At 42.1% G+C, this 27,664-nt stretch overlaps 3 protein-coding genes across 3 annotated transcripts; 1 reads left to right on the top strand and 2 right to left on the bottom strand.

Moving 5' to 3' along the window:
• Positions 1–452: 452 nt before the first annotated feature.
• Positions 453–4,783, bottom strand: ttc5 (tetratricopeptide repeat domain 5). Its single transcript, XM_083937375.1, has 9 exons — positions 4,565–4,783; positions 2,987–3,119; positions 2,680–2,891; positions 2,236–2,386; positions 2,025–2,116; positions 1,734–1,937; positions 1,212–1,426; positions 927–1,071; positions 453–826 (listed from the first exon to the last, which is right to left on the bottom strand). Exons 1-9 carry the CDS (start codon positions 4,625–4,627, stop codon positions 707–709), a joined length of 1,335 nt encoding a protein of 444 aa, XP_083793501.1. The 5' UTR covers positions 4,628–4,783; the 3' UTR covers positions 453–706.
• A 1,464-nt stretch (positions 4,784–6,247) lies between these two features.
• mettl3 (methyltransferase like 3) lies at positions 6,248–12,043 on the top strand. The gene is made up of 11 exons (XM_083937342.1): positions 6,248–6,420; positions 7,390–7,577; positions 7,685–8,137; positions 8,247–8,422; positions 9,491–9,701; positions 9,806–9,993; positions 10,533–10,571; positions 10,689–10,797; positions 11,051–11,116; positions 11,700–11,812; positions 11,911–12,043. The coding sequence occupies exons 1-11, from the start codon at positions 6,318–6,320 to the stop codon at positions 12,023–12,025; spliced, it is 1,761 nt and encodes a 586-aa protein (XP_083793468.1). The 5' UTR covers positions 6,248–6,317; the 3' UTR covers positions 12,026–12,043.
• A 276-nt stretch (positions 12,044–12,319) lies between these two features.
• LOC310964252 (uncharacterized protein) lies at positions 12,320–18,845 on the bottom strand. Its single transcript, XM_083937310.1, has 3 exons — positions 18,624–18,845; positions 13,437–13,532; positions 12,320–13,322 (listed from the first exon to the last, which is right to left on the bottom strand). The coding sequence occupies exons 2-3, from the start codon at positions 13,519–13,521 to the stop codon at positions 13,150–13,152; spliced, it is 258 nt and encodes an 85-aa protein (XP_083793436.1). The 5' UTR covers positions 13,522–13,532; positions 18,624–18,845; the 3' UTR covers positions 12,320–13,149.
• Between the last annotated feature and the right edge of the window lie 8,819 nt (positions 18,846–27,664).

A 27,664-nucleotide genomic window follows, 5' to 3' on the forward strand; every position in this document is an offset into this window, starting at 1 on the left:
AGCAGTAGGTGGTTTGCCATGCACACTGTGAGCAATTTAGGTTAAGCCTGAGCACTTTCTGCTTAATTGGAAGTATAAGGAGACCCACGGAGGTCTAGACTGGCTATTGTGTGTCATGGGAAGTTCTTCACTGAATTGCAAAAAAAATTGGTAAACTGGTCGACCCAGACCGCTTGAACAAATGTCTTTTCTTCAGATATTTTTTTAATTTTTTTGATGAGCAGCACTGTTGCGAAACCTCTGATCAGTAGCTCTTTTTCACAGAAGACATTTTTGACGTCACAATTCAGCCGCTTCATTTGCAGGATCACCAAAGAGATTCGACTATAGTTCATATCAAACAACATTTTTGGGGAAGCCCCACTCTTAAAACCATTAAGACACCACACATACAGTATGTTTAACATGAAATTATTTTTGTCATGGTAAACTTAAGTTACAACATTGTCATCATCACAGGTTCATTCATTTACAAAAAAAGAACTGTTGTGTTGTCTTCAAAACAACAGAATACAAAAGAAAGAAATATTTATAAATAGAAACAAAGTGTCTACCTAAAGGCAAAGTAACAGGGTGAACCCTTAACAAATCAACACGAAACAGGCACAAACTTTAGAAACTTCACACTTCCATAATCATCCAAACTCTTCTTTAAAATCCAGAAATCATTTGGTCCTCTTGCTGTACTTCCTCTCGCTTGTTCAGCTCATTCGCTCTGGGGCTTGTAGCTGACGGAAGCAGCGATCTGACTTTGGACGTTTTGTTTCTTGCCGTTGACGATGAGGAGCAGGGGAGAGTCCACTCGTATACTTCTGAAGTCAAATGACTGCCAGAGAGAGAGAGAGAGAGAGAGAGAAATGTGAAAGTCAGACTATTTAAATAGACATTATTTTATACTTTTTGAACTGTACAAACAAAGCGCTCACCTCATTTTTATGCGTTATACTGTTTCGTTTGACCTGAGGTTCAGGAACGACTACAGTGTCTCCTATCAGGACGCCCCAGCTGTCCGCTGTGTTGTAGACCATCACCACTATACATGACTCCTCGCTGTCCACCATGCCAAATGTACTGGAGGGGAAAAAGAGGGAAAGATTTTACACCACCACTCCAAAAATCATTTCTCCACTATCACACCAAGACTGCAGCAAACAGCATATGGATATGTGAGCCGTTTAGGATTAAAATAAAAATAAGAAACCTGCACTCACAAGGCCATCCGACCCTCCGAGGCCAGGCTGAACACCACCTTGCCCAGGGCGGCCAGCCCAGCGTTGTGACCGTGCCTGAGGGAGGAAAGAGTTCGAGGCTCCAGGCTGCCAACGCGGCCCGCCGGGGAACGAAACTGAGGGGAGGAGCAGGGACCCATGGCCGACGTGTTGAGGTTAGAGAGCATCGTCCTTAACCGACGCGCCTTCACCTTCCCCTGAAGGAGATGGACGGACTGAAGGTTAGGAGAGATATGGCTGTGCTTTGCTGCCATCTTGTGGCAAACTATTGAACATATTTGTCATCTAAATGACAATAATAGTCATAATATCAATGTATTTCAACAGACTCAGATTACATTTTATAAGATAAATATTACAATTTAAAAAACAGAGGAGGTGATGCCAAGAGTACAATGGACGCAGTTTGGAGGACATTTCTCTCTTTGTATCTGAGTTTTGGACTGACAGAACAAGACATGGCCTAAAGCTTTAGGAACTTGTGTTGGGCATTTTCCTCCATACCTTATTCTGTATGAGTTCTGTGACTTTCCCCAGATACTCCAGCAGCAACCTCTCTCTCTCCGGAGGCTCCTCCCAGCCCGGATCGAGCGCCGCTGCCCGGCTGTAGCCACCGAGCGCGGACCCGTACATCTCTTCATACTGGAACAGAGTGGCTCGGTTGAAGTGCAGCTCTGGGTAACAGGAGGCAGCTCTGTCCACTTTCTCCTACATATGAGGAAGACAGGAATAAAATATAAGTACAATAGTAATTTTATAGTTTTTTTTTTTTATATGCTTATGCTCAGTACTTACAGATTGTGCGTAGGCACTTAGAGCTTGTTGAGACAACTGTGGATTCTGTCCCCAGGTGAAAAACATGGACACGTATGCATTTCCCAGAATGTCTGTAAAAACAACATGACCTACAGTTTTAGAAGAGAACATCTTTTGTACGATCACTTTTATAACTTTCCCCTTCCTCTTCTTCTTCTTTTTCTGCTTACTACCCAGACGCTCTACTCACACCAGGACGTCCCGTCTTTGACATCCAGCTGGACAGCTTGTCGTGCCATGTCCACACTCTCGAGCACCTGCTTGCTATGTGCGTCGCTTCCCGCTGCAGGCAGCTGTCTTAGCACCATGGAAAGGTTGCGTAGAGACACTTTGTTCTGGCTCTGCAGAGGTAAAAGATAAAGCACATGACAGATGAGTTAATAAGAAACCTGGCATGGAGAGATAGGGAGAAATTCACACAGGAGTTTTCAGTGATTGATTCAGAAACATTGCTGATGTGGCAGTTTCTCTTGAGATAAAGTGCCATATATATATATACTATATATATAGACTTTATATCTAGGTATGTGGTGCTTGAATTATGGCTTTTATGTGGAAATCAAAAAGGGTCAGAATGGAAAAGAATGATCCATTGAGTTGAAAACATATCCCTCTCTTTCTTTCCTCCCTGTACCTGCTGCAAGGCTCCAGTGAAGCAGTTCTTGGCACCGGTCAGGTCTCCTTTTTTCCAGTATTGCTCCCCCAGTGTGTTCCAGCCCTCGACCAGGCCGGGCTCCAGCTTCACAGCGCGGGAAAGGCACTCTTCTGCTACGGCGCTGAAGTCAGGAGCCACGTTTAGACACCTGCCCTTCTGCAGCAGAAACTCTGCTTTATGTTTAAAATGATCTGTAGGGAAATGTCAAAACAGATAAACAGTAAGTGTGACTTCTACTCTGCAAATTCAAAGACTGAAGTGCAGTTGTGGTAAATGTGACACTCGCCTTCCTTCTCCTCCAGTTTCTTCAGTGTCTTTTGGATCTCTTGTGCGACATCGCTTTGTTTCCTCCCAGCTTCCTCCACACTGTGAGTCTCAAAATAGCAATCTCTGAAATTATACAGTTCATCCACAAGATCCTGTAATGGGAAAGCACGGAGAAGGCGGGGGAGAGGATGAAAATTAAACAGGTTAAAAATAGAACAAAAGGCACAGTAAAATCTGCCTGTAGTGCGATGGGGAATTAGTGGAAAAGAACTGGAGCATCTGTTAGAGATGCACCAATGTAACAGAACACTATTACTGTCCGTAACCACTTTTGTGATCTAAGTCACGTAATAAAACTGTCAAATTTGACACACAGTAAAATGACTATGGTTGTTTTTGGTTCATATTATGAAATTATACAAATGTAATTGTTTCTTAATCCCTCAGTTGAAAAGCACATTTAAAATGTCAAGCATGACACAATGCATTACAGGAAACCGGCCTGACAAACTGGAAGCATGGAGTTTGAATAAAAGGTAGGCATTGACCAACAGAGGGGGGTCTTATTAATGAAAGGCATTGAGTTGCATTATGGGAATCGTAGGATCCAGTGTTTTATCCACACTTGAACCTAAAAGCAAAAGTCAGGATATCAGAGCCTCTGATGCTTTGAGTTTGTCTCAGCTTTATGGAAGTACACTACTAAAAACTACCTAGTTGTTTTAGAAAAAGAAAAAAAATATTAGGGATCGACCGATATGGATTATTTAAGGCCAATACCGACTATTTTTTTCATCAGCCTTAACCTATGACCGATACGGACTGACGATTTTCTTGAGCAGGTACAACTTTTGCTCCTTCAATTTACATCATAAAATTATACAATGATGACAACAAATGTCTGAATTTTAAAAGGGACGTTTATTGAACTTAAAAAAAGCGTCTCCAGCAACACGGAGCTGCCTGTGGGCACCTTTCTGTGAATAATGCCGGGGAAAACTATCGGCGAACGCAGCAGCCTGCATCGGCCGATACGATGCACCAAAAAAACGCCAATATCGCCGATGTATCGTCAATCACTAGAAAATATTATTTGATAATATCTTTAAAAAAAGGTGTAACAATTCCTGCACCTGCATTTGTATTAATGATGTCTTAACATGTGTAAGGTAATTGATAAAGGCTGATTTAGGCTTGAAACTTAACAGAACACATCAGTGCAGGTACAGTCCTTAATGCACACTGACAATCTGGTGACTCAGCAAGAAGTGAGGGATGCAAGCTAAGCATGTGTGAAAACGAAAGTCATGTATCTGATGGTTTAATGTGGTAAACGTGAATATTTTGAGTCATTTTATCCATAGAATAAACCATAAGCCACTCATACACCTGACACAATTTAAGAAACAAGGCTGAACACTAACAAAGGTCTGTTAGCATGGCAGTTGTTATAGTAACGAGCCGTTAAAGAGACAAATCCAGGTCACAAATGAAGAGGCAACACACGACAATGACCCCGTGAGACGTCAACACACACACCGAGGCTCGGGCGGCTGGTGTTTTTAAATATTCATGTGGTATAATTCAGAATAAATACCTTCATAATCTGCAGTTCGTCTTTCTCTTTCGCAGGCTCTCCACTCTTCTCGTCTTCCGCCATCTTTGCGTTAAGTTAACGTTAGCCCAGAGCACCAACGGTCGGTAACGGCCGGAGCAGAAATGCACCAAAGTTACCAGACAAGCTTTTAATCTAATGTGCCAATGTTAATAAAATGACACAAGACATGTCTTGGCTGAAATAACACGGACGCGATCTGTTTCAGCGCAGAGGAAACAGGCTTTTAATTTCAGAGACACCGGAAGTCGTAGTAGTCCGCACCCAAAATGAGTCCGACGAAGAACATCTTTACATATTAACCCGTTTTTTTTTTTTAACAGACTCGTTTTCGTTGCAAATTATATTTTATTTCACAGGTGCTTCAAATCCTTGAAAATGCTTGATTTTAATGTTGTGTGTTCAAGGTTTGAAATGTGCTTGAATTTTGGACAAAGCTCTTAAAAACGCTTGAAATTGTATCCTTTATTCTTTCACAACAAATAATTTTAGAACAGAAATCAGATTTAATTTCTTATCTTTCTGGTATTACAAAACAGTTTTAGTTGTTATGACATAAAGCAATCTCTTTTGACGTGACTTTTAATGAAAAACAAAAGTGAAATAATAATGTTCTGTGTATTCGTAGAAGTATGTAGTTTACCACAACTGTAAGGTGCTGGACAAGCTTGAATTCGACCTTGAAAAAGGTGTGAGAACGCTGTAAACATTTCTGTAAATATACCAGATTTAGCCAGAAGGGTCGTTTCTGCAGTCCCTCCCTAAAAGGCAAATAACGAGAAGGTTACACATCAATCATTGTTGTGGAAATGAATCTGTTCAATAAAAATCAACAAACAGGATCAGCTTTTTCTCTATGGTTTATATGCCAAAGTATTTTTCTCTGCAGACAAAAATAAGTTCAACTCCTACCGTCTTCTGCACAAAGCTCAGAGTCCTCAGCAGTGACCCTGAGTATCGTAGTGATCTCACTTTTGAGGAGGGATCCAACTTACAGATAAGGTCACAAGGGCAAAGACTCAGCTGGGTGTCATCTTCAGACAAAGCATTCTCTCAGACTCGTCTCCACAAGGTTTTACAGGAACGGGATGTACAGGTCAAAAATGTCTAAGTGCTCTCTGGGATTATCTCATGTCATGTGGCAGACCATTTACAAACAGGGCAATCAATTGTGTCATAGGATAAGGTTTAAACAGGAGGTGCAGGATTCACGTCTGACCTAATAAAGATTAGGATTATAAATTACAAACATTAAAATCCCACAACAGCATGCAGGACAAACAAGAGACAAAAACAATTAAAGGTAAATAGAAATATCTGATACAGTGAGGCATGTGCAGTAGCCCACCAGAGCAGACAGTACATTCACACAACAGGACAACAAACAGCAACACTGAATACAAACAAAACAACAACAACAACATGTCATAGTCAGTCATAAACCAACCAAAAAAATAAATATACAATAAAAGCACATGCGAACGAACTACAGTTTAGTACAGGCTTCAAATGACGAAGCTATTTTTTTTTATTTCAGATAAATTAACCACCAGGATTGTTTGTCTACGTCAGCACCAGTTCGCCGGAACGTTTCTCACTCAAGATGCGGGGGCGGACGCTTTATCGGCGCGGACCATACCCTGTTTTGGCTCCGAACAAGTGTCGGCGGACAGTGTTGAACTTTTGTTTTCAGTGCTCTTCGGTGTCACCGGTGTCGGGGTGAATCCAGCTCGTCATGTCGGACACTTGGAGCAACATTCAGGCGCATAAGAAGCAGCTGGACTCGCTGAGGGAGAGGCTGCAGCGGCGGAGGAAAGACCCGGCACAGCCGTCCTCCGGTAGGCCTGCGTTAGCACCAGAGAGCGGGTACAGCAGGGCAGCAAATAACAACCAGTGTTGTGCAATTCATTTTAATATTAATCATTGAGTCCATAAATAATCAATAATGAGCACAGATGTGCATGTTTTGCAGCACTTAAAGATAAGATAATCTTTATTAATCACACAAAGGGGAAATTTCCATATTACAGCAGGAAGGTGGGTACCAAACAAAAGAAGTATCAGTCAGAAACAATACATTGTAGAAAAATATAAACAGTATAAAGAAAGGGAAATATAAGATATAAGGATAACAGGAACAATATAAACATTTTTTTAAATTTACTCCAAGGCACAGAGGAAATATATTAGTTGTAGTGGCAATTTCACTTATATTTCATGTATATAAATCAATGCCATATGTTTAGTCTTGCCTGTGTTCATGTTTATATTCATGTAGGCACTGTCAAATCAAGTCAAATTCCTAGCAATGAAAATTGTCTGGCAATAAACATGATTCTGATTCTGATTCCTGCCAGTACTCCGCTTTACCACTACTATTCAACACTCTTCTTGGCAATAAGCATGACACACAAAGGGAATCTTCTCAGGCAGTAACTCTGTTCAGAAAATAACTTTCCTTAAAAAAGCAAAAACAAAGTTACAAGGTTCAATCTGAGCCATTTGTCAAAAACTGTCTGAGAGCTAAACGACTGTGATGCCATCAGCAGCATAATTAAAGGAGCAGTTCAACATTTTAAAGGAAAACTACTAAGTATTGTAAGCAATTATTGAACATTGTGATTGAAATTCACCTGAGCTAAGTATTTCACACTGTGTAGTGAACCAAATTGGTAAATATTATGGTGTTTACAAAGTATTTTAGCAGAAAATGGCTGAAACAGGACTGTTGAGTTATGGAAAAACTCTTTTAAAAATTAAAAAACTAAATGGCATAGAAACCTTTTCAACCTTTTCCTTATGCTCAGATGGTGGCAGCAGCACAGAGACTTCCACAGTCAGGAGTGACAGCCCGGCTCCGTTGGCTCCGCTCCCCTCTCAGGAGCAGACGGAAAAACCACCCGACCCAGAACTGGAGAAGAGGCTGCTGGGATATCTCTCAGATCTGAGTCTTTCAATGCCAACGGACTCTCTTGCCATCACAAATGAACTCAGTGTGAGTCTTTTGTCACTGCTAGCACAGAAATGCCTTATAGAAGAAAGTAAAGATATGTGGAGCTTGTTTATTTCTATGTCTTGAAGTCTTTTTCTTCTGGTTTACAGTCTGAATCAGCCGTCAGTCACGGAAGCATCCAGAGTCTGCTGCTAAAATTCTCCGCTCAGGAGCTCATCGAGGTACGGCAGCCCGCCTCGGCGTCTTCTTCAACGACTTCCTCCCCCTCGATCGTGGTTTCTGTGGACCACACAAAACTTTGGGCCATGATCGGGCCCGGGGCTGGAGCGCAGCGGGCTGGAGTCAAGAGAAAGGCAGAAGATAAAACTCACCACAAAAGAGCTCCAGGCTTCCCGCCCTCACTTCAGAGCTCTGTCTCTCCTCCGCAAACTTCCTTCACCTCTCTCACGCCAGCGTCCTCCACGCAGCTGGCGGGGCCTTCGGCATCAGGGAGCGGGGCTGAGAAGAAGGGCAAGAGCAGTAAAAGCCAGTCGTCCCACCTGGACATGGAGATAGAGAGCCTCCTGAACCAACAGTCCACTAAAGAGCAGCAGAGCAAGAAGGTAGGAAGGATGAGAAGACCCTCCTCTTGTCTCTCACAGCACCTAGAGTTATCGTTGAGGATAGTTTGGTGTGATTACCGATTTATGGTCTGATGTTACTTATGTCCAGGTGAGCAGAGAGATTCTGGAGCTGCTTAATGCCAGCACAGCCAAGGAGCAGTCCATCGTGGAAAAGTTCCGGTCTCGCGGCCGCGCACAGGTCCAAGAGTTCTGTGACCACGGGACCAAAGAGGAGTGCGTGCGCTCGGGGGACACACCTCAGCCGTGCACCAAGTTACACTTCCGGTCAGTGTTCCTCAGCATACTTTACGTGTTTATGTCACGTGATGAAATCTTTCTGCCAGAGTTGGTTTAAACAATATGATAATCATTCCATGTCATTCCCCAACATTTGTTTACTTTTATCAATTGAATTTTATTTACAGTGCCAGATCATAACAAAATCTCAAGACACTTTACATGTAGAGTAGGTTTAGACCACAGTCTGTGCCTTATTTATGATTTACAGACACCCAACAATTCCCCCATGAGTAGCAACAAGTCACACCTTTAATAAATAATTAAAATTATATACAGTAATAATCCAGCAATCTTTTGCACACAGTGGCGATGAACACCTTCCTTTTAACAGGAGCAAATGTCAGAGAGAGACAGGGACAGACAGTCTCTGAAATGCAAGCAACCACCAAAGTAACAGTAACTATAGTAATAGTGTAATATCTATGGGCGCTTCCACACCTGATAGTCTCTTTCTAGTCCACTTCCCTGGTGTGCACCAGGTGCCAAAATTAATAGTTATTATTTTTTCCCAGCTGCTCTGGTTCACTTTCACACCTATTCATTTGATCTGGTCCGAATCAGTTGATGACGTGCTGAAGTGAACCAAAATGCAAACTGCACTTCAGCTCAATAAAGGTTTGGGACAAAAAAGGGGAAAAAAAGCTCTTCACTCATTGGTCAGATGTGTCTGGGGCCATAACGTAGATCCTGAACTGCTCTCCGATTGGTCCGAATTGCCATGCTGGCGAATGTTGGAAAATGATTTAAAAAAAAAAATTGGGAACCCCGATTAAAGACAAATACTCCCATTGGCCTGAAGAGGTCACTGTAATCAAGGTTAAATAATGTGACAGAAAACACCAAATTATGATACTAACCGACCTATAAGGTCTAAGATAAAATATTAATGTCAGTACATGTCTCTTGTCAAACCTAGAATGGCCTTACTGAAGTTGCTGTTTTGTGGTTTATTTTTATGGGTTTTTATTCAAACCTTAGTCGTTAAAGTCAAATAAAATTGCACACTCGTGTTTATGCCGCCGGCTTTACTCCGTGAAACATTTTCTCGTTCAGTCGCATCATCAACAAACACACGGACGAGAGCCTCGGCGACTGCTCCTTCCTCAACACGTGTTTCCACATGGACACCTGCAAATACGTCCACTATGAGATCGACTGCCCTCCAGAGCTCGACGGGAGCCTGCTGGGGCCCCAGGCCGGCGCCACAGAGCTCGTCTGCGCGGGCGACGCTGACAGCAACGTGGGCAAGCTGTTCCCCTCACAGGTGAGGCTGATGGAGGCGGGACGGGGGGAAGATGTGATAGGTTACTGGAAGAGATTGTGTTTTTCCTGGGTTATAAAATGAACAGATTGCATTTTTCTTTGCAGTGGATTTGCTGCGATATCCGCTACTTGGACGTGTCCATCCTGGGTAAGTTTGCCGTGGTGATGGCCGACCCTCCGTGGGACATCCACATGGAGCTGCCCTACGGTACGCTGACTGACGATGAGATGAGGAAACTCAACATCCCCATCCTGCAAGATGACGGCTTCCTCTTCCTCTGGGTCACCGGCAGGTAACGAACATCAATCCAAACCGTCTGAAGGACATGGCTCAGTAAAGTTTGACGCGCCTGTTTATCCCAGTGTCACCTTTCAGTCCACAACTTGATTTCCTACAATCTCAAGATGTCCTTGAACTAAACGCTTTCACCAACAAACCCAAACAAAAAAACCTTTTTCTTCAGCTATGACTTTTACCACTATACTACTAATTCTACTGCTTACTATATAATCTACTATATCTATATAATCCAAGAGAGAAAATGTCCCGGGAACCAAAGATCAAAATTTAAATATTACATTATTTTTTATTTACTTTTTTTGTATTAAAGCGATAGCCTGAAAGAAAAGCTGTACTCTTTCCCCATTCTTCACGTTTTTCCCCTCAAAAGTTTAAAGGTGGATTAAGCAGAAGGAATGGGATTTATTATAACCAGCAATACTTAGTCCACAAACCTTTTAATACAGATTAAACCTGCATGGTAATAATACACTGAAGAGTAGCCAGGGTCCTTGTTCCGCACATCATCTGAACCAGCCTCTCTTCTCACAGGGCTATGGAGCTGGGCAGAGAGTGTCTCAGTCTTTGGGGGTAAGGGATTCCTTCTGTGCAACAATCAAGTCATCACTTTGTTTGGAAACCATTTCATTTATTATATATTCGCTTATATATTATTTTTTAAAGTACGTAATTGTTCTCATCTGTCAGCTACGATCGAGTCGATGAAATCATTTGGGTGAAAACGAACCAGCTTCAGAGAATCATCCGCACAGGACGGACGGGTCATTGGCTGAACCACGGGAAGGAGCACTGTCTGGTGTGTATCCTCTTTCTTTCTTTATTGTATTTTATATTTTTGTAGCTGTCTGTCTTATACTGCATGAGCCTGCAGGAAACTGCTAATCTCGAAGAATAAGGAATCTCGCCGCCAGGAGTTTCTACTTTTTGCATGTTCATTCTTGGTAGTTGGAGAGGCCGTCCCATAACTTGAAGGTGTTTTGAAACCCACAGGTTAATTCTTTTGAAATGTGCTGTGTCAGAAAAATGTCTAAAATGTTGTTTCTCTTCAGGTGGGTGTAAAGGGAACGCCTCAGGGATTCAACCGAGGCTTGGATTGCGACGTCATCGTGGCCGAGGTAAATCATTGATCTCTTGCCCTACTTATCGTATTTATGGATGCTTCAGATGTGATACAGATTCTTAGCCTTGTGAGACCATCCTGATCTCGCTAGCTCCATTGTATTTTACCCATAGATCAGTCTGGTAACGTGCGACAGAGAAAATTTGGAGAAGTTAGCCAAGCGAACGTCCAATCAGCGTTGGTTTTGAGGCAACACATGAAATCCGACCTGATCTAGACACATTTTAGCGTTAACGTTTTTCCTCTTGGATCCTTCTGTTGGAATATGGACCGGGCACCTGAAATTGTGCCTTTTATCCGTAAACGTTACGTAAACGGCAAATATCCTTTACCGACATGTTGTTTACTTTGCCCCGGCGCAGTTAGTACGCCATATGCTTTATTGAATTGGCCCTTCATTCAGAGGTTTGTCCGATCAGCAACCAATGTTTTCTCCCCTTCCCAAAAGATCTCCAGACGAGAGTTCCCAGATGAATATGCTCAGCAAATGAGAACCATGAGAATCAATTCCTCTGGCGGAGTCAGGTCAACAGAGTCTGTCCCTCCGTTACATTTCAAACGCTCTCTTTCTCTCCCAGGTGCGCTCCACCAGTCACAAACCAGATGAGATCTACGGCATGATAGAGAGACTTTCGCCCGGCACCAGGAAGATCGAGCTCTTCGGTCGACCACACAACGTCCAGCCCAACTGGTAAGCGCCATCACGTTTTCATTTAAAGGGCGAGTCACTGTTCTACATTTTTGACATGTAGTGATTGACCCTTTTCTGTTTTTATCCTCCACTTCTAGGGTAACCCTTGGAAACCAGCTTGATGGCATTCATCTCTTGGATCCTGATGTCGTGGCTCGATTTAAGAGTCGTTATCCAGACGGCGTCATCTCCAAACCCAAAAACATGCAGTGAGGACTTGCTTATCAGTGGTCAGAGGTTTGGACAAAGTTTGTCTATAGACTGTCTTTTCATTTTGTTTTTTATAAAGGTGAACTGTTTTTTAAAATAAATGTTGTGAACAAGATACATTGTCTGTGTCTTGGTTTAGAAATGATTAATAACCACGTGAGAAACTCCTGTTAATCCCTTTTTGGAGCAATGTTTTCATCGTTTATGTACATGACTGTGTGTAATCCCCATATTTAATGCTGCAAAACTTCACATTCACCATCGACAAAAACACAGGAGACATTTTTAATGTACATTTTTAGTTCTTATTTTGTTAGTAAAGAATAAAGATACTTTTCTGTAGATTTGAAAAACTGATAACGTGTTTCGCATCAAAGGACAAACATTGAATTTTGAGATTTCAGCAGGTTTTTTCACAGCAGGATCATCACTCGCATTCATATCTGTTTTAGAAAACAATACAGAACCCTCATCATCCTCAAGTTAAGTTTAAAAAAAGTTAATACATTAATACCAAATGCAACCATGGACTTTTTAAAATTACAAAAGTATTTAAGAAAAAAAACATTTGCCAGAGTGAGCTGAAGCCAAACATGACACGACAATCTCTAACAGAAATATGTTTTGACGTTCAGTTCAGTTGATGCTTTCAAACGAGGAACTAACTAGAGGTGGAAAACAGCTGCTGAGCTTCCTCCTCTGAAGTGTATCATTGTTTTGACATAGAGCAGGAGCAGAAAGTAAAGCCAGTCCTGGTTATGAGATTGTGACTCATGATAGTGAAGTGACAGATATTCATCATTCTTTAAAGGTTAACTCCTGCTCTGTGAAGTTTCCTCCTTAACTCAACAGCAATCAAAAAATATGCTGTTTTCTCCCAAAGGTAGTCAAAAATAGGAAACGGTAAAAAAAAAAAGTAATGCACTTTTTGGTGGTGGATGCTGTAAACAAGTGGTTGTGCACAACTACGGTTGAGCAGATCTGAAGGGGACGATAGATGCACTTGCTCAGCCATCAGTCTGCGACACAGGGTCCAAGCATGAAAGGGCGATGGAAAATATTACTAAGTATTATAAAGTTATATATACAGGAGTCCATTTATCTCCTCTGCAGCTCTGTGTCCATCCTCAGTAGGTGGCGTCCACTGCGTTGATGTTGCTGTCCAGCTGGTGTCTGAAAGACAGCCTGGCCTTGGTGGAGAAATATATCTGGGAGCCCCGACTCAGGCCTTCTGCTCCCTCGCTGTCACTGCTCCAGGATGTCGTAGAGCAAAGACGGGGCTTCATCTCCTCTATGGGAACTGAGGAAGACAGAGATAGAAAAGTCAGGCTTTTATCAGGGCGTCCTATCATAAAAAAATACCCATTTGTTTTGGTATGCATTTGATTTTTCTTAGCGCGAAGCCGCTCCTCACCTGCTGCTGGAGGGCACTGCCTGCTCTTGCAGCGCTCTTTACAGCGCCTGTAGAACGGAAAACACTGCAGCATCTTCACACCCATGTCAGAGATGTCTGTAGAGAGAGGGGAGGCAAAGAGAGACATGAAGATAAGATAGGCGGTTAAAAACCTAATTTTATGGTTGTTTAATGCACAGGGTTCCCCTTGAGACTGATAAAACCATCCTGAACTGCAGCAGTAAGCTTCCATTTAAGCTTTCCCATCACAATGACCGCATGTCTGCCTGCTGACAGCTCCTTGTCTCATCACCAGGTCACAGTTTAATAGAATTATGATCCTCCTCTTCCAACACGATATCCTAATGTAAGCTGACAATATCACTGAAAGGCCCGTAGTCCCAGCAACCAGCCAATCCGTCAGTATTTACAGTGCCAGTGTCCTACTGTGCACGTCCTAATCCTGGAACAAGACGTCAATGGGCTACAGCAGCCAGAGGAGTTATTAAACCCAATCCTGACAACCAAACGGATTACACAGAGGTCGTCTGACGTGTAGAAGTTATGACCAACGAGCAAACAGGCGCGCGTATCTCGACTGAAGCTAAAGCTATTGTTTTCATTTGTTGTTGTGTTTTCTATTGAGGGGCTTCAGAATCTAGATCTGCCCTAAACTTTGATCTGGAGGTGCTGCAGCTGCTGTAGATCTGGTCCCTGGAGCAACCACTCAGTCAAATGTATAATTTCCCAGAGGATTGCCCTTCTTATCTGTAGCAACTCTGAATGATAAGGGAAAAAGCCACACGCCAGTACTGACGTGTATTTACTTAGAGCGAGTGAAAAAATGGGTATTTATTTTAGTCTAATCGGGTTAGGAAGTAGGTCAGGTGAAACGAAGCGGAGTGAGGTGATGGATCTCGCCAGTTTCTATTGTAATTGTGCTGTGGGGTAAAATGAAAGTTGTGTAACTTTTAATGGTTCTGCTGCCGTGCAAATGTTGCAAGAGTACCACAAAGACTTGCAGAATGAGACATGAATCAACCGTAAAGAGAAGCAAAACAACACCTCAAAACAACCTGACCACAGAGACATTAATACAACTTCAAAGAAATGCAAAACAGCTACAAAGAGACACAAAACGACAACAAAGAGACACAAAACAACCACAACGAGGCACAATGAGACGCAAAACTACAGGGAGACAAAACAACCAAAATAAGACATGGAAAGGCTCCAAAGAGACGCACAACAATTACAAAGAGACGCAAAACAACTACAAAGACACATGAAAGGCTACACGGCGACACAAAACAACTACAAAGAAACACGAAACAACCACAATGAGATGCAAAAAAACTACAAAGAGACATGAAAGCTACAAAGAGACACAAAACAACCACAAAGAGACACAAAACAACCACAATGAGATGCAAAAAAACTACAAAGAGACATGGAAGCTACAAAGAGACACAAAACAACTCCAAAGAGACACAAAACAACCACAATGAGATGCAAAAAAACTACAAAGAGACATGGAAGCTACAAAGAGACACAAAACAACTCCAAAGAGACGCAAAACAACAACAAAGAGACGTGAAAAAGCTACAAAGACACACAAAACAACCACAAAGAGACACAAAACAATCACAATGAGATGCAAAACAACTACAAAGACACACAAAACAACCACAAAGAGACACAAAACAATTACAAATAGACACAGAAAAGCTACAAAGAGACACAAAATAACTAAAAAGAGACACAAAATAACTCCAAAGAGACACAAAACACATACTATGAGATGCAAAATGACGGTCACAGTGTCTGAAACCAACCGACTTGAGTCTGATGAGAAACCCCATTATTGTGCTAAAGCTCTAAGCCCCATTGTTCTTTAATCACAGACGGCAGATTTGGGTATCTGAGGACAGACAGTAAACTGTTATTGCAAAATACGTTTGCTGTTCGAGTCAATGAGGCGGTTTCACTGGGACGTGACAGCTCACACAGAGTCACAGCTCTGCTGCAGCACATGTGACGAGCCGCAGGGAGGACTCGATTTCACGGTCTCTTTTTGGATAAATTCACACAGGAAACATGTTTTCCCCCCCCCTCTCCATTTCTCAACCATCCCATGCACCCCCCCTCTCATTTTCACGCAGGTGTGGCTGTGAAATCCTATCCCGTTTACAGACAGTGAATCCATTATGGTTAGGTCAGTTTAGAGGTTCTGCCTGTGAAATGAGAACTGAGTATTGCACATGGTGAAGGGAAGAGAACAGGGACCCGACTGACTGACCATGTGTTTCCACCCTTTTTTTCATTCTACACTTATGCTGCTGTATAAAGTTATTTGTGTATAATTCATTTTGCAAGAATCCACTGTTTTCTCATTAAAAAAACACTGCTTGCAAAACAGTCCCACGCACAATATTAAGACCCTGGTCAGTGGTGAGGAATTTGCGTGTGCCCAGATTGTGATTGGGGTCTGGCAGCCGTCTGGGAGCCTGGAGGAGAAAAACAACCTCAGATGGCAAACATGCTCAGAAAGCACAGAGAGGAGGTGGGGAGAGGAAGGGAAAGGTAGAAGCAGTAGATAGGATGTATGTAAAGAATGGAGGCCATGACCTCTTTTTCTCTTCTTGTCTCTTTTCTGGAGCAACGTGCGGCACCTGAATAACTTGCTCAATCAGTGGCGTTTCCCCAGAGAATCATTAGCCAGTGGCTTTTAAAATTTTCATCATTTACGTGCATGTTTGTGCACGTTGGTGAAATCTCTGCAAGAGTGAGGCGACTTTGACGTGTTTGCAGAGCACGATCTCTTCGGGTCTCTTCGTATTCTCCGTTTCTGAACATCAAAATCGAGCTTTTCTCTGCTGCAAACCGCCACTCAGCCCCTTATCTGCTACGTAAACAACGTTAAAGCAGCAGCAGAGCACGTATACTTAAAGAAGTTACTTACTAATGTGATAACAATCTTCCCACAGCTCCACATTTCCACTGAGCTCCCCCCCACCCCACCCCCTTATCCCCCCAGTCCCTGGGGTTTCATGAAAAAAAGAGTGCAGTCTTGTGTCACTGCCCCGCCACAAAACCCTTCACACATGCCTGCCAGGCTGCACGACGCAAACACACACACACACACACACACACACACACACACACACACACACACACACACACACACACACACACACACACACACACACACACACACACACACACACACACACACACACACACACACACACACACACACACACACACACACACACACACACACACACACAGCTCCATGCATGTAAACCTGCACAAGTGTGTTTGTGTGTCCAGTTCTAGCAGCGTACAATCCGCTTTTCTTTTTATTCATCAGTGCCAGGGTGGATAAAGCAGCTTTTAATGTGTTTCTCTGGAACAAATACACTTTAAAAAAAGGTACTCGTACTTCCACCTTGTCACTTTATACTTCACAACATTTCAGGGGGAACTATCTTTGCTCCACTACACTTGTGTGACAGTTTCTTTACTTAATTTAAATGTTTAGTTTATACTTATAATCTATTGTGTTTATCAAACTACCCATACGAAAATAGTAGTTCAAATGAATTCCACCTTATACAATTATTATTAAAAAGCAGCTTACATGTTAATGCATTAATAAAATAATCCACTACTATATTATATGCAGTAGTATAAAGCACTCAAACTGACTTTTAGGGACTGTAAGAAAGTTATTGGAGTGGCGATGGGCTGAAGAAAGTTGTGTTTTCAGTTTGATTTGTTTGTTTGTTCGTCAGCAGGATTCCAAAAAATCGACTCCCTAGGTTTTCATGAAACTTGTCGGAAATGTGTAGCACGCTGCAAAAACGAACTATTCGTTAACTCTGCAGGAAAAAAAGGACGTGGCCATAACACGGAGGTCTGCGCTCTCCAGGTGCCTTTCTAGTTCCACATTGTAAAAACTGCTGGGGTAATTAATGATTTATTCCAACGTGTCTCTTACTGCAACATCATCCCCACAACATGTCAAAATAATAATAATGTAATTGTTATGAATTGCTCAGCACTAACATTCATCAAATAAGCCATCGAGACAGTTTTTTTCGTGTAACAACTATTAACGGAGAAATCAGGTACAGTCGCTAACAGCCAGACGTGGCTAACACTGATTAGCTCGGGGCAGCACTGTGAAGGCGTTAAAACGTCTTTTTTAACCACTAATACTGCTCAAAATAACACCAGACCTCTGCAGTAGCATGAGAAGAGTCCCTACACATAAAACAAAGCACCAATGGGCTCCTTCCTTTTGGATTGACTCTGGTAATCAACTTGAATGGACTTTACTATGAGAGGAGCTGGTACAAGGACTCTCATCATGCTGCTGCAGAGGTTTGCTGTTATTTTGAGCAGTATTAGTGGTTAAAAAAGACGTTTTAATGCCTCCACCGTACAGTTAATAGTTGTTACACGAAAAAAAAACTTGTCTCGACATTTGATGAGTGTAAGTGCTGAAAACGGTCCTCTGCAGATGGAAAGTTATCCTTTTGATCAAAGGAAGGCAGAAATAGATTAGAAATTTAAAAATGTACAACATCCTCCTCCTCCTCCTCCTCCTCCTCTGACGCCCTCTAATCACTTTCGTACAGTCCCTAACCTGCAGCTGAGTATTTCTACACTTGGGGACAGAGGAAAACTTCTTCCACCACTACTTCTGTCATGTTAGGCTAAATCAATGCATCTTCACTTTACGGAAAGCTGAATGAGACGCTGCGTGCGCCAGACAGGCTAATCTGAGCTTTCATCCATCACTTTACACATCACTTATCTCTTCTGTGTCTCCACTGATTATTGAAGACGGGCTTGTTTACATAGGTCTGTTCAAGGTATGAAGTGGAAACATTCATTATCTGCTCATTTACTCATGAAGAAGACACATTCTTGAGGTGTACTTGCGCGTAAATCGTTTTTTTATTAGTCCCAATATGTGATGTCAGATAAACTGGACATTTAAGGAGAATAATAAAGTGTTATGTAGGCTACAACATGCTCTCAGCGCACCAGAGTGGCTCCTCATGAAGAGGGACACACCTCCTGCCCCAAAAACCAGACCAGCAACCACAGGAGAGGCTCCATGTCCCAGCAGCAGTCTTATCTTATGCATATCTTAGCATTTCAAGTTTAAACGTGTTCACTTTTAAATGAACCTACCTGGAGAAGCAAATTTGAAGACAGGCAGCAGAAATAAAAAAAATGATAATCTGGATTATTCCCAGCTGCAACACGACTTGTCCTCAATTCATTCGCGTTGTTCTTGTCTCTTCTCGTTTAAAGCGTGTCCCTCGGAGCTCCGCGCGTCCCGTTGCGTCCCTTTTGGCTGCGTGGAAAGGTTTTTCCGTGGCGCGGAGGGCGACTGAACTTTAAATAGCTAATCCCCGGAGCATGGGGAGTGCGAGTGGACACGCCTGCTGCTTTCTCTCCCTCTCTCCCTCCCTCTCCCTCCCTCTCCCTCCCTCCTGACTCTTTCCTCATTCGCTGCCTCTCACCCATCCCACATAACACACACTCCTTCCTCCTGCATGCTCTCTGTTGTGCTTTGCCTCATTCACATATTTGTTGATACAGATAACACACCGTTTTTACTCAGAAATAGCTTTCTGGTGTATAAATAGCTTCTCCTTGAAAGTCACATAGTAGAAAACAGGTCAAAGTCATTCACTGAAACCATGAGTAAAGGTGCTTTGACCTCTTAAACTATGATCAACCAGATGTAATCACATTTTTAACAATAGACTTTTATCACCGGGAGTCGTTACAGTGTATTAATCACTGATCAAGTTTTATTTTCACTTGATCCATGACTTATTTTCCTATAGAGGTCAGAGGTCACCTCATCAGCTACAAGACGTTGTCCCTGGTCAAATAGTCTCCTCTTATCTTTTGTAAAGTACTTTTATATTTGGAAGATGGAGCTTATTAGCCACCATTATGATTGTTATTATAATAATTATGGGACCATGCAATTCAGTTCACTTTTAAATCAAATTGCAAAACAAGTGGGTGTTATGGCAACAAGCAGGTACGAGGTTTCCTCAAGGTAAAGGAGACGGTATCAGACTTTTTTTTTTCTTAGGTTTCTACTTGAACATGTTTACATGCTTTAATGTCCAAAAACACATTATTTCTCTCATCCTGTCTGTCTGAATATACCTGTGTTCACCCTCTGTCTGAAACGCTCCGTTTTAGCGCCTGTCTCTTTAAGACCCCCTCCTGAAAAAGACCAGTCTGCTCTGATTGGTCAGCGTCTCTGGGTCTACGCATCTGCACTCTCTGTCAGTGCGTTTACATGCAGTTTAAAAACCTCATTATATTTGGTTTAAGGGAATACTCCGGTTTCTCAAACACCATGTAAACACCGTACCCCGGGTAAAATGAATCCTGGTAAACAGACCTGGAGAACTCCTTCAGTAATCGAAGTTCTCGTGCATGTAAACAGCTTAACCGGAGTAATATCGGGTTTGTCATCTGCACATGCTCTGTGGGTTATAACTCCCCCTCCCCACTCAATGGCAGTGGTTTCTGACCCGGAAATAGAATAAGTTAGGAAGCAACGGCGGCTAAAACAACGTGAAAAAATAACAGCAATAGGGCGTTACCTTTAAACAGATGGAGGACTTCGCCATGGCAACTTACATCACTACCAAGAAAACCCCATTTCTGTTGTAATTCTGTCCAAAAGTCGAACATTTCCCCCACTTGTGATTTGGAAAAATTTCATTCTGACCAGTTGTATGTTGGCGGAGAGCCACCTACTGTACCGGAGTTCGAGTTACTCCCGACAATTTCCCATTCAACCCCGCTCATGTAAAGAGGATGAACTTCTGAATCTGATTATTCCCTTAACCGGGGCAAGGCCGTTTTCGGTTACTGTTGTGCATGTAAACGCACTGAGTGTTTCTGCACCATCATTGCAGCCGGGGAATGACTGTAACATCACTGTAGCATCACTTTCTACTTATACACAGTATATTTGTGACATCACAACTGCACAGAAGTCCTGACGGCTTGTTTAAAGACACAGTTTCTGAATACGGGCTGTGTGTGTTTCTCTGTGTGTACTTATTTCAAACCCTTCACCGTCAATTATCATTATTTATGATCACGTGTTGAGGGTTGTAGGAAGTAAGGGTTATCAGCTGTTCACCTGGGTTGTGTTTGTATGAATGGAAGGAGACGGGGCGTGGGGAGACTATTGAGCCATTGTAATATTTTGACAGTTTTCTCTGTATCGTATGACACCTGGAACAATAAACTATGAAGCTCATGCAAGGATCCAGTTCATGATTGACAGCCAGTGTGTCGAGCAACTTTCCTCCGTTCAGCCTCTCGTGAATAACTAAGTCTTTTTGGATCGTCCCCACTTTACTGTGGATTGAGTGTTTTGATACTTTCACAGAGTTTATACAACACCTCAACCTGCATTATGATCAAAAAAAAGACATGATCTCACTTTCCATAATATCGGAGTGAGTGAGAGTGAAGATTTCTGTAAGTTTTTCTTTTTAACCACAAGCGAAACTTCCCCGTGTCCTTTGGCACTATGTGCTGTCGTTACTGGCCCAAACTCAAAAAGCGACATGTCGGTACATGTAATGCAGTTTTGGTGCTTATGTCTATAAATGTAACTGTGAGACAGCAGTGTTTGTGTTGAGCATTGAAGGAAAAGGGAGACCTAGCTGAGGTGGAAATCCCTACCTATCCTGTTAGAGTGAGAGGGTTTTAGTCTGAAGTGGATCAAAACTACCGAGAAGAATTACAGAGACCCCCCTACACAGCACTCTTAATTTAAATAGATTTAGTGTCCATGAAAATGTTTCTGCAGGACGTAGAATCAAACTTTTGACAGTCTAAAAGATATCTAACCTGTTTGCTGTTTTGAAATATAATAGTGAGAGCCTTGCAAAGTAACAAAGAGCATAAACACAACCATCTTGGTAGAGGTAACGTATGCTTTTAAGGAATAAAGGTGTTGCTTCACTGTCACAGGCTTGAATGAGTGACGTGGAGCTGGTTGCAGTCTCTTTAATGCAACGTACGGCTAAAGGTTTACTCCACAATGTCTGCAAATACATCAACTCAAAAAAACGGAAACCAAAGCATTTGTTGCGTTCTGAGGAGGCAAAACCTGGAGGATAAATAAAAAACTGACTTTGTTGACAGTCCCCACGTATCTTCTCTATAAAGATGGACAGAGATAGAGAGAGAGAGAGGGAGAGAGAGAGAGACTGGGCTGTTCTTTGTCCACAAGATGGTTTATTGCTGTTGATTAGCTTCCTGGTCTGGGTTTTAAAGGCTTATACAGAGCAGCTCAGTGGTTGGAGAGATTTGTCCGAGTGGAAATTTACCCAGATGAGCTCTCGGAGAGTGAGTCTGCGCCTGCTGCTTAGAAAATCACCCAGGAAACCGTCTGTGAAACAGCAGACTCCGCACCAGGGACTCACACGCCAGTATTTATCCGTCACGTTGAATTCAAACGTCTGCTTTGATCTATATAATGAACATATAAGAACATTTACAGGCTGGGCTCAGATTATTATAACATGAATGGGTTGTTCATAATTGTGGCTTGCTTGTCCATAAAGCATCCGGCGAACCATCAAGGCTTTAATAATTCAAAACCACACAGAAAGGATACTTCCACATCCACCATTAGTGCACATTATCATTCCACTTTCTTTGTTGCACTTCCTCCTCAGAACACGCTGAAGAGCTCCCTATTGTTCCAAACAACACGGTGTGCAACACTGGTTAGTTTTTCATCAAAGTGTAAGTGAAAAACATACTTATTAAGTTATAAGAAGTACATTTTAGTGCTGCAAACTGCAAGTCAAAATAAAGTGACTAAAGTGAGAGATTTAAAGGCCCCTTCCCACTGGAAAAATCCACTAATACCCACTAACATCTGGCTTTTGTCTTCAGTGGGAAAGGTTACAATCGGCATTCATTCCTGGGACAAATTACAAAACATGACGTCATTTTTGCCCCTTTTCTAGCACGATGCAATGATGCTTGACTCCTATCGGGACATTCTGTCTCCTTGTAAGCAGCACTCAAATATTATTCTAAATTAGACGGCACCGAGTTTCGAAGAGAGACTGAATAAGTAACAGCTTTTTTTGATCATTTTCACTGAAAGCGATAGAACAACATAAATCAGCCAGTTTTAGAAAAAAAACACGCCTCTACTGCACCTAGAATTTTTTTTTTATTGTTGCTAAAATCCACCGCGCCTGTATCATCCTGTCCACTCAGCGCAGGGCTGTGTGAGAGCCGACGCTCAATCACAGTTCGTGCACACGCCAAAGAGCCACCCTCGCCTCAAGCTAGGCATACGCTAAATGACGTTAGCAGTTGCTATTTAAGTAAGTTCTGTGTAGCGTGGACTCCATGCTGTTTATCGACGAGAGAAGAGACAGGCGCGTCCACAGGAATCTGGTGCATGCGCACTGACGAGCACTCGATGGGATGGAGCGGAGGAGCTCAGTGCTTTATAAAAAGAAAGCAACCACAGTAGATCAGGCTTTCTTTTACGGTTCGGTCAGCCACACTGCTTTCTGCAGTTTATGACACACCAGAAAAAAAACAACCCATAAAAGCAAACTCGACTACTGCAGTGTGGAAAGGATTTTAGCAGGATTTCTGCCATTAAATAAAGCTGCATATATGCTTATTTTGGTGCGGAAATGGGTATTACAAAAGCTGACCTTTAACAATCTGTCAGTGTTGACGACAGGTTATTTCGCTAACTGTTGCATGTTTCACAGCAGCTTCAAAATCTCTGCCATCTGTTGGGAATGTCCGGTCTTCACCAACACGATGACAGTTTTACTGCTGCAGATGTTGGTGAAGGACAGGCGTACTTCGATGGGACATTGTCTCTCATTTGCGGATGATTTACCGCGGATCAGCAGACTTGGAGAACAGCTGTTGTGTTTTTATAGTTTTCAAATAAACATAAATTAAAGGCATCAAACAAGAAAAAGATATTATGACAGATTATTCCTCACTAGGCACACGTTTTTATGATGGATTGTCCTCATGGATATATTATGGGACAATGGGCATGTAAGAGCCCCCCCACTCTGTCTACATACAGTAGGAACAAGACACCTGAATTCAAATAATTTACTGTTATTTGTCTTACAGTCATTGTGCACTTATTTTTAGACGTTTTTCTTTTTTCTTTATGATCATTTTGCGTCCATTTTTAGCTGTTTTGTGTGTTTTTGTTGTTTCGCATCTTGTTTTAGTCATTTTGCGTTTCTATGGCGGTGTTTTGTTTTCCTCTGTGGTCATTTTATGTCTATTTTTAATAATTTAGCATCTCTTCATCCTTTTGCATCCCTGTAGTCATTTTTTGTCTCTTTGTGGTCATTTTTGGTTGTTTTGTATATAGGTGTGGTCATTAAGCATCTCTTTGTGATCATTTTGTGGGATTTTTTTTCAGCAACATTTTATGAATCGGGGCCCCTGCTGTGCCCAATAGGCCCGTTCAGTAATCCATCCATGATAGTCTTATACAAGGACTTTTTTTAAACACATGTTTCAATCTCTTTCCTGCATGCTAACTTTAACCTTCCCAGATGCCTTTTCATAAACGGAAAATTAGGAATTACAAAAGCATATAACACAAAAGCCCTTTTCTTTTTTTCTGCAACAGATTCCAAACTTGCACGAGTCAAGCGGCCCTTCTGTGGTGTCACCTACGTGCGTTCAGACATTCGTTCCTCTCCTTGTAAGGTGACAAATGTCCCCACCGCTCTGCCCGAGCATGATTATGAGGCAACACACTATAGCTTCCTCCGAGCCCGCTAGGAAGCTCAGATATCAGGAGCCGAACCACTCCCACTGTCCCATTGGCCTCAAGTGCCATTGTGATATCAGCAGGTGGACAAAACCGTACGGCAAGTGGAAAACGACATTGTCATGATCCTGACATCATCCCCTGTGAATTTTTGCCCCCTCCGGTAATTTAATCCCTCTGAGCTTCTGCTCCACTGGCCGAGAGACAGGAATAGCAGCACTGCGAACGTGCAGGACGGACGGAGACTGAAACAGAAAGGGGGACACGGGAGGGTCAAAAGTAGCCCGTCCATCATCTAAAAATACTCAGCCAGGGGTGAAAGATGCCCATTTGTAACATGTAGTAAAAGTCTCACATGACAAAGTGACACAAACTTCAGGTCAGCACGCCCCAGTTTGGAGAAGCAGGCAGGAGCTCCGACACTGAGCTAGGCAAAATTCTGCCGTGGACGTTGTGCAGCAGCTCAATGTATTTTAGCGTTGCTGAGTTAATTGTGTGACTTTGATGTTTCAAAAAGTGATGGAAACTAACAAACTAACTAACTGATCAAGGCGGAGGTAGACCAGAAACTTATGTGTTTGTTGAGATTAAATTACGTTCTTATTAAAGGAATCTGGTGGCTTTGATGAGATGGATCCAGATCCCCCTGTGTAAACTTAAACAGTACATCTACTGAAGATTATACACTGCCTGTATGGTTAAATACCTCATACAACCCGCTTTAAAATATCTGGATTGAACAAAATGATTAGTTTAAACCTTCAGTTCTTCGACAGTGTTTAAAGTATAAGTCCTGGGAAAATCGGCATGAAAATACATAAATAAGCCATCGAGAGAGTTTTTTTTCGTTGATCATAATGTATAGAGAATGTCTGCAGAGACGGTAACAAATGCCGCTAACACTGAATAGCTCGGGGCGGTGCGCTGAAGGAATCCAAAACGTCTTTTTTAACAACTAATACTGCTCAAAATAACACCAAACCTCTGCAGTAGCATGAGAAACAAATCCCCAACAACTTAGTTAGTGAACCCAGAGTTTATTAAAAGAGAGTGTTTTAAAAGTCTGTGCCTTACAAGTAGGTCCATGTTGACAGGTAGGCCGTACTAGTCAAGAAAAACAGCCTTCATGCTACTGCAGAGGGTGGGTGTATTTTTGAGCAGTATTAGTGGTTAAAAAAATCTGTTTTGGAAGCGTTCAGCGCTCAGCCCCGAGCTAATCAGTGTTAGCCCTCTGGGGCTGTTAGCGTCCCTCCGCGATTTCTCCATACATGATCAACCAAAAAAACTGTCTCGATGGCTTATTCGATGTATTTTCATTAATCGGTGACTGTGACAACAAGAGGAGGATGATGATGATGATGAGTGACATTAAAAAAAAAGGCATGTTGATGGACCAGGGAGCTAGGATGCCAACCTTGAAAGCGCAACGCTTGCAGTTTGAGTCTTGAGTCTGGGAACCCTGGTTTACTGTCACTAGGAGTTAACAAGTGTTAAGGGTGATTTCTTTTCTCAAGCCAACTCCTTTTTTGTGGAACTTGCATCAGAAAAAAAGGGAGATTAGTGCAGTTTGCACAAGAGAACTAGTGTGTAATGACATCTAAATCCAGGGTAATTTCATTTTAAATTGCTTCCATGCCTCTTGTGCAAATGTATTAATAACCTCTGGACCCTGCGGTATCGATTTAAAGTATGTCTTTGTACCTATGTAGCTACTTCTTTATAGATAGGATCAGAAATACATTCAGAGACTGACTGAAATGCTGCATAAACAGGGTCAAACCAGTCTAGTCCTCTGTGGGACTGTTTACTGGTCCCCACCCCAACTCCCTGTTTCTTGCTCCCTCCCTCCCTCCCTCTCTCCACAGACGTGCAGACTTCCCACACCCAGAGTTTGTTGATTTTGTTTTTTTGTCGGTGTTGTCATGCTTCTGTGGAGTCGGCACCAGAACTGACTGGCTGAGGTCGCTCGTGGCCGGTTCCAGCCTCCGTCACCCTCCTCAGCCAGCTCCCCCATCTGTACATCCTGTCACTTATCTCACACTTCTTTACCATTCCCTGTTTTTACATCATGACGTGTTTATTGTTCGCAGTGATTACATTAATCCTGACGTGCACAGCGGAAGGGGTCTAATCATGGTTGTATCATACATACCATGTAAATCAGCAGATACGGCTTGGTGTAGTAAATAGACTATGTGAGGGCAAAGAGCAAACTGACTTTACTACAAAAGTAAAACTGAGAAGAAAAAAAAGGTCTAACACTCTGGTTGGTTTGCAAACTCTATATTAAATATAGATTTATACCTTTTTAGACTCTTGATATGTTTATTTTACCCCCAAACATTCCCACCATGCCCAAATAATACAACACAACATGTGTTCTTTCACTCTTGTTGTTGATTTTATGTTGAAGAAAGAAAAACTTTATTTTGATGAGTTGATAGCCTGCTTCATACAGTGAAAATCACTCTGTGTTGGTAGAAGTACTCTGTCTACTATCTGAAGTTTCAACAATTCAATGTGATAGACTAATTAAGACATTCATTTACAGTTTGGTTATGTGATTTAAAAGTAGGCTAGCTCAGCCACCACACTGAATCACAAGTAGCAGAAGTATGAGAAATGCTAAGCTCGTTAACGTTAGCTGGTGTTTAGCTTGATTTCTCCATCATGATTGGATTCAGCTTCTGCCTCATCCAGTTAAGTGGAACAACTGACTTAATTACCAAGTTGTCATTCATTAAAATTATAATATTAATATTATTATTTTTCAACCCACAGACATAGGGAAAATTAACAAATAAATGTCCCTATCTCACCAGCTAGCTAAGCTAACAATAGCATCTCTGCTTTAGCTGGCTAGTTGGCTGCTCCTCTGTCAAAAAAACAAAACAAACTAACTCACTTGGTTTTGACCAAATATGTTGCTGCTCATGCTTTTAGGGATGGATAGTTTTACTACTACTTAAGAATTGAGCCCAATGTGAGTAAGAGTCTGATCACAGGTTTCACTCGCTCCGCAGTTAGCTCTTCAGCTATCAAATTCTGGTCTTAATCATATCCAACAGGCAAAATATTTTCACATGGAGGTCCCTGATGTAAAATCATATCAAATGGGGGTCTGTGACCTAATGTGATCTATATTCTTTGCCTTGAAAAAAGTTTGCGAGCCACTGATTTAACTTACTGGACGTAAACTTCTCCGCTCCATGCAGAGCAACGCTACCTCACTCAGTTCTGCAACACTTTGCTTACTTTACTCGTTTTGTGTGTCTGCTGCCATGATGCAAACAGGAAAACAGTGACACTATGTCATGTTGGTAATGTCTGGTCCAAGTGTAAAATATCATGTTTCAGGGTTATATGATAATATAGTGCCAGTTACACT

This window comes from Echiichthys vipera, assembly GCF_963691815.1.
Source record: "Echiichthys vipera genome assembly, chromosome: 22".
NCBI classification, from domain to species: domain Eukaryota; kingdom Metazoa; phylum Chordata; class Actinopteri; order Perciformes; family Trachinidae; genus Echiichthys; species Echiichthys vipera.

Bases quoted from the DNA above. Each gene is read 5' to 3' on its own strand.
- ttc5 (XM_083937375.1), bottom strand. From the start codon at position 4,627: ATGGCGGAAGACGAGAAGAGTGGAGAGCCTGCGAAAGAGAAAGACGAA. The intron at 2,387-2,679 runs GTACAGGGAGGA...TTACCTCTGCAG, and splicing joins TCACTGGAGCCTTGCAGCAG to AGCCAGAACAAAGTGTCTCT. The intron at 1,072-1,211 runs GTGAGTGCAGGT...TTTCCCCTCCAG, and splicing joins TCGGAGGGTCGGATGGCCTT to TACATTTGGCATGGTGGACA.
- mettl3 (XM_083937342.1), top strand. From the start codon at position 6,318: ATGTCGGACACTTGGAGCAACATTCAGGCGCATAAGAAGCAGCTGGAC. The intron at 8,138-8,246 runs GTAGGAAGGATG...ACTTATGTCCAG, and splicing joins AAGAGCAGCAGAGCAAGAAG to GTGAGCAGAGAGATTCTGGA. The intron at 11,813-11,910 runs GTAAGCGCCATC...CTCCACTTCTAG, and splicing joins CACAACGTCCAGCCCAACTG to GGTAACCCTTGGAAACCAGC.
- LOC310964252 (XM_083937310.1), bottom strand. From the start codon at position 13,521: ATGGGTGTGAAGATGCTGCAGTGTTTTCCGTTCTACAGGCGCTGTAAA. The intron at 13,323-13,436 runs GTGAGGAGCGGC...TGTCTTCCTCAG, and splicing joins GCAGTGCCCTCCAGCAGCAG to TTCCCATAGAGGAGATGAAG.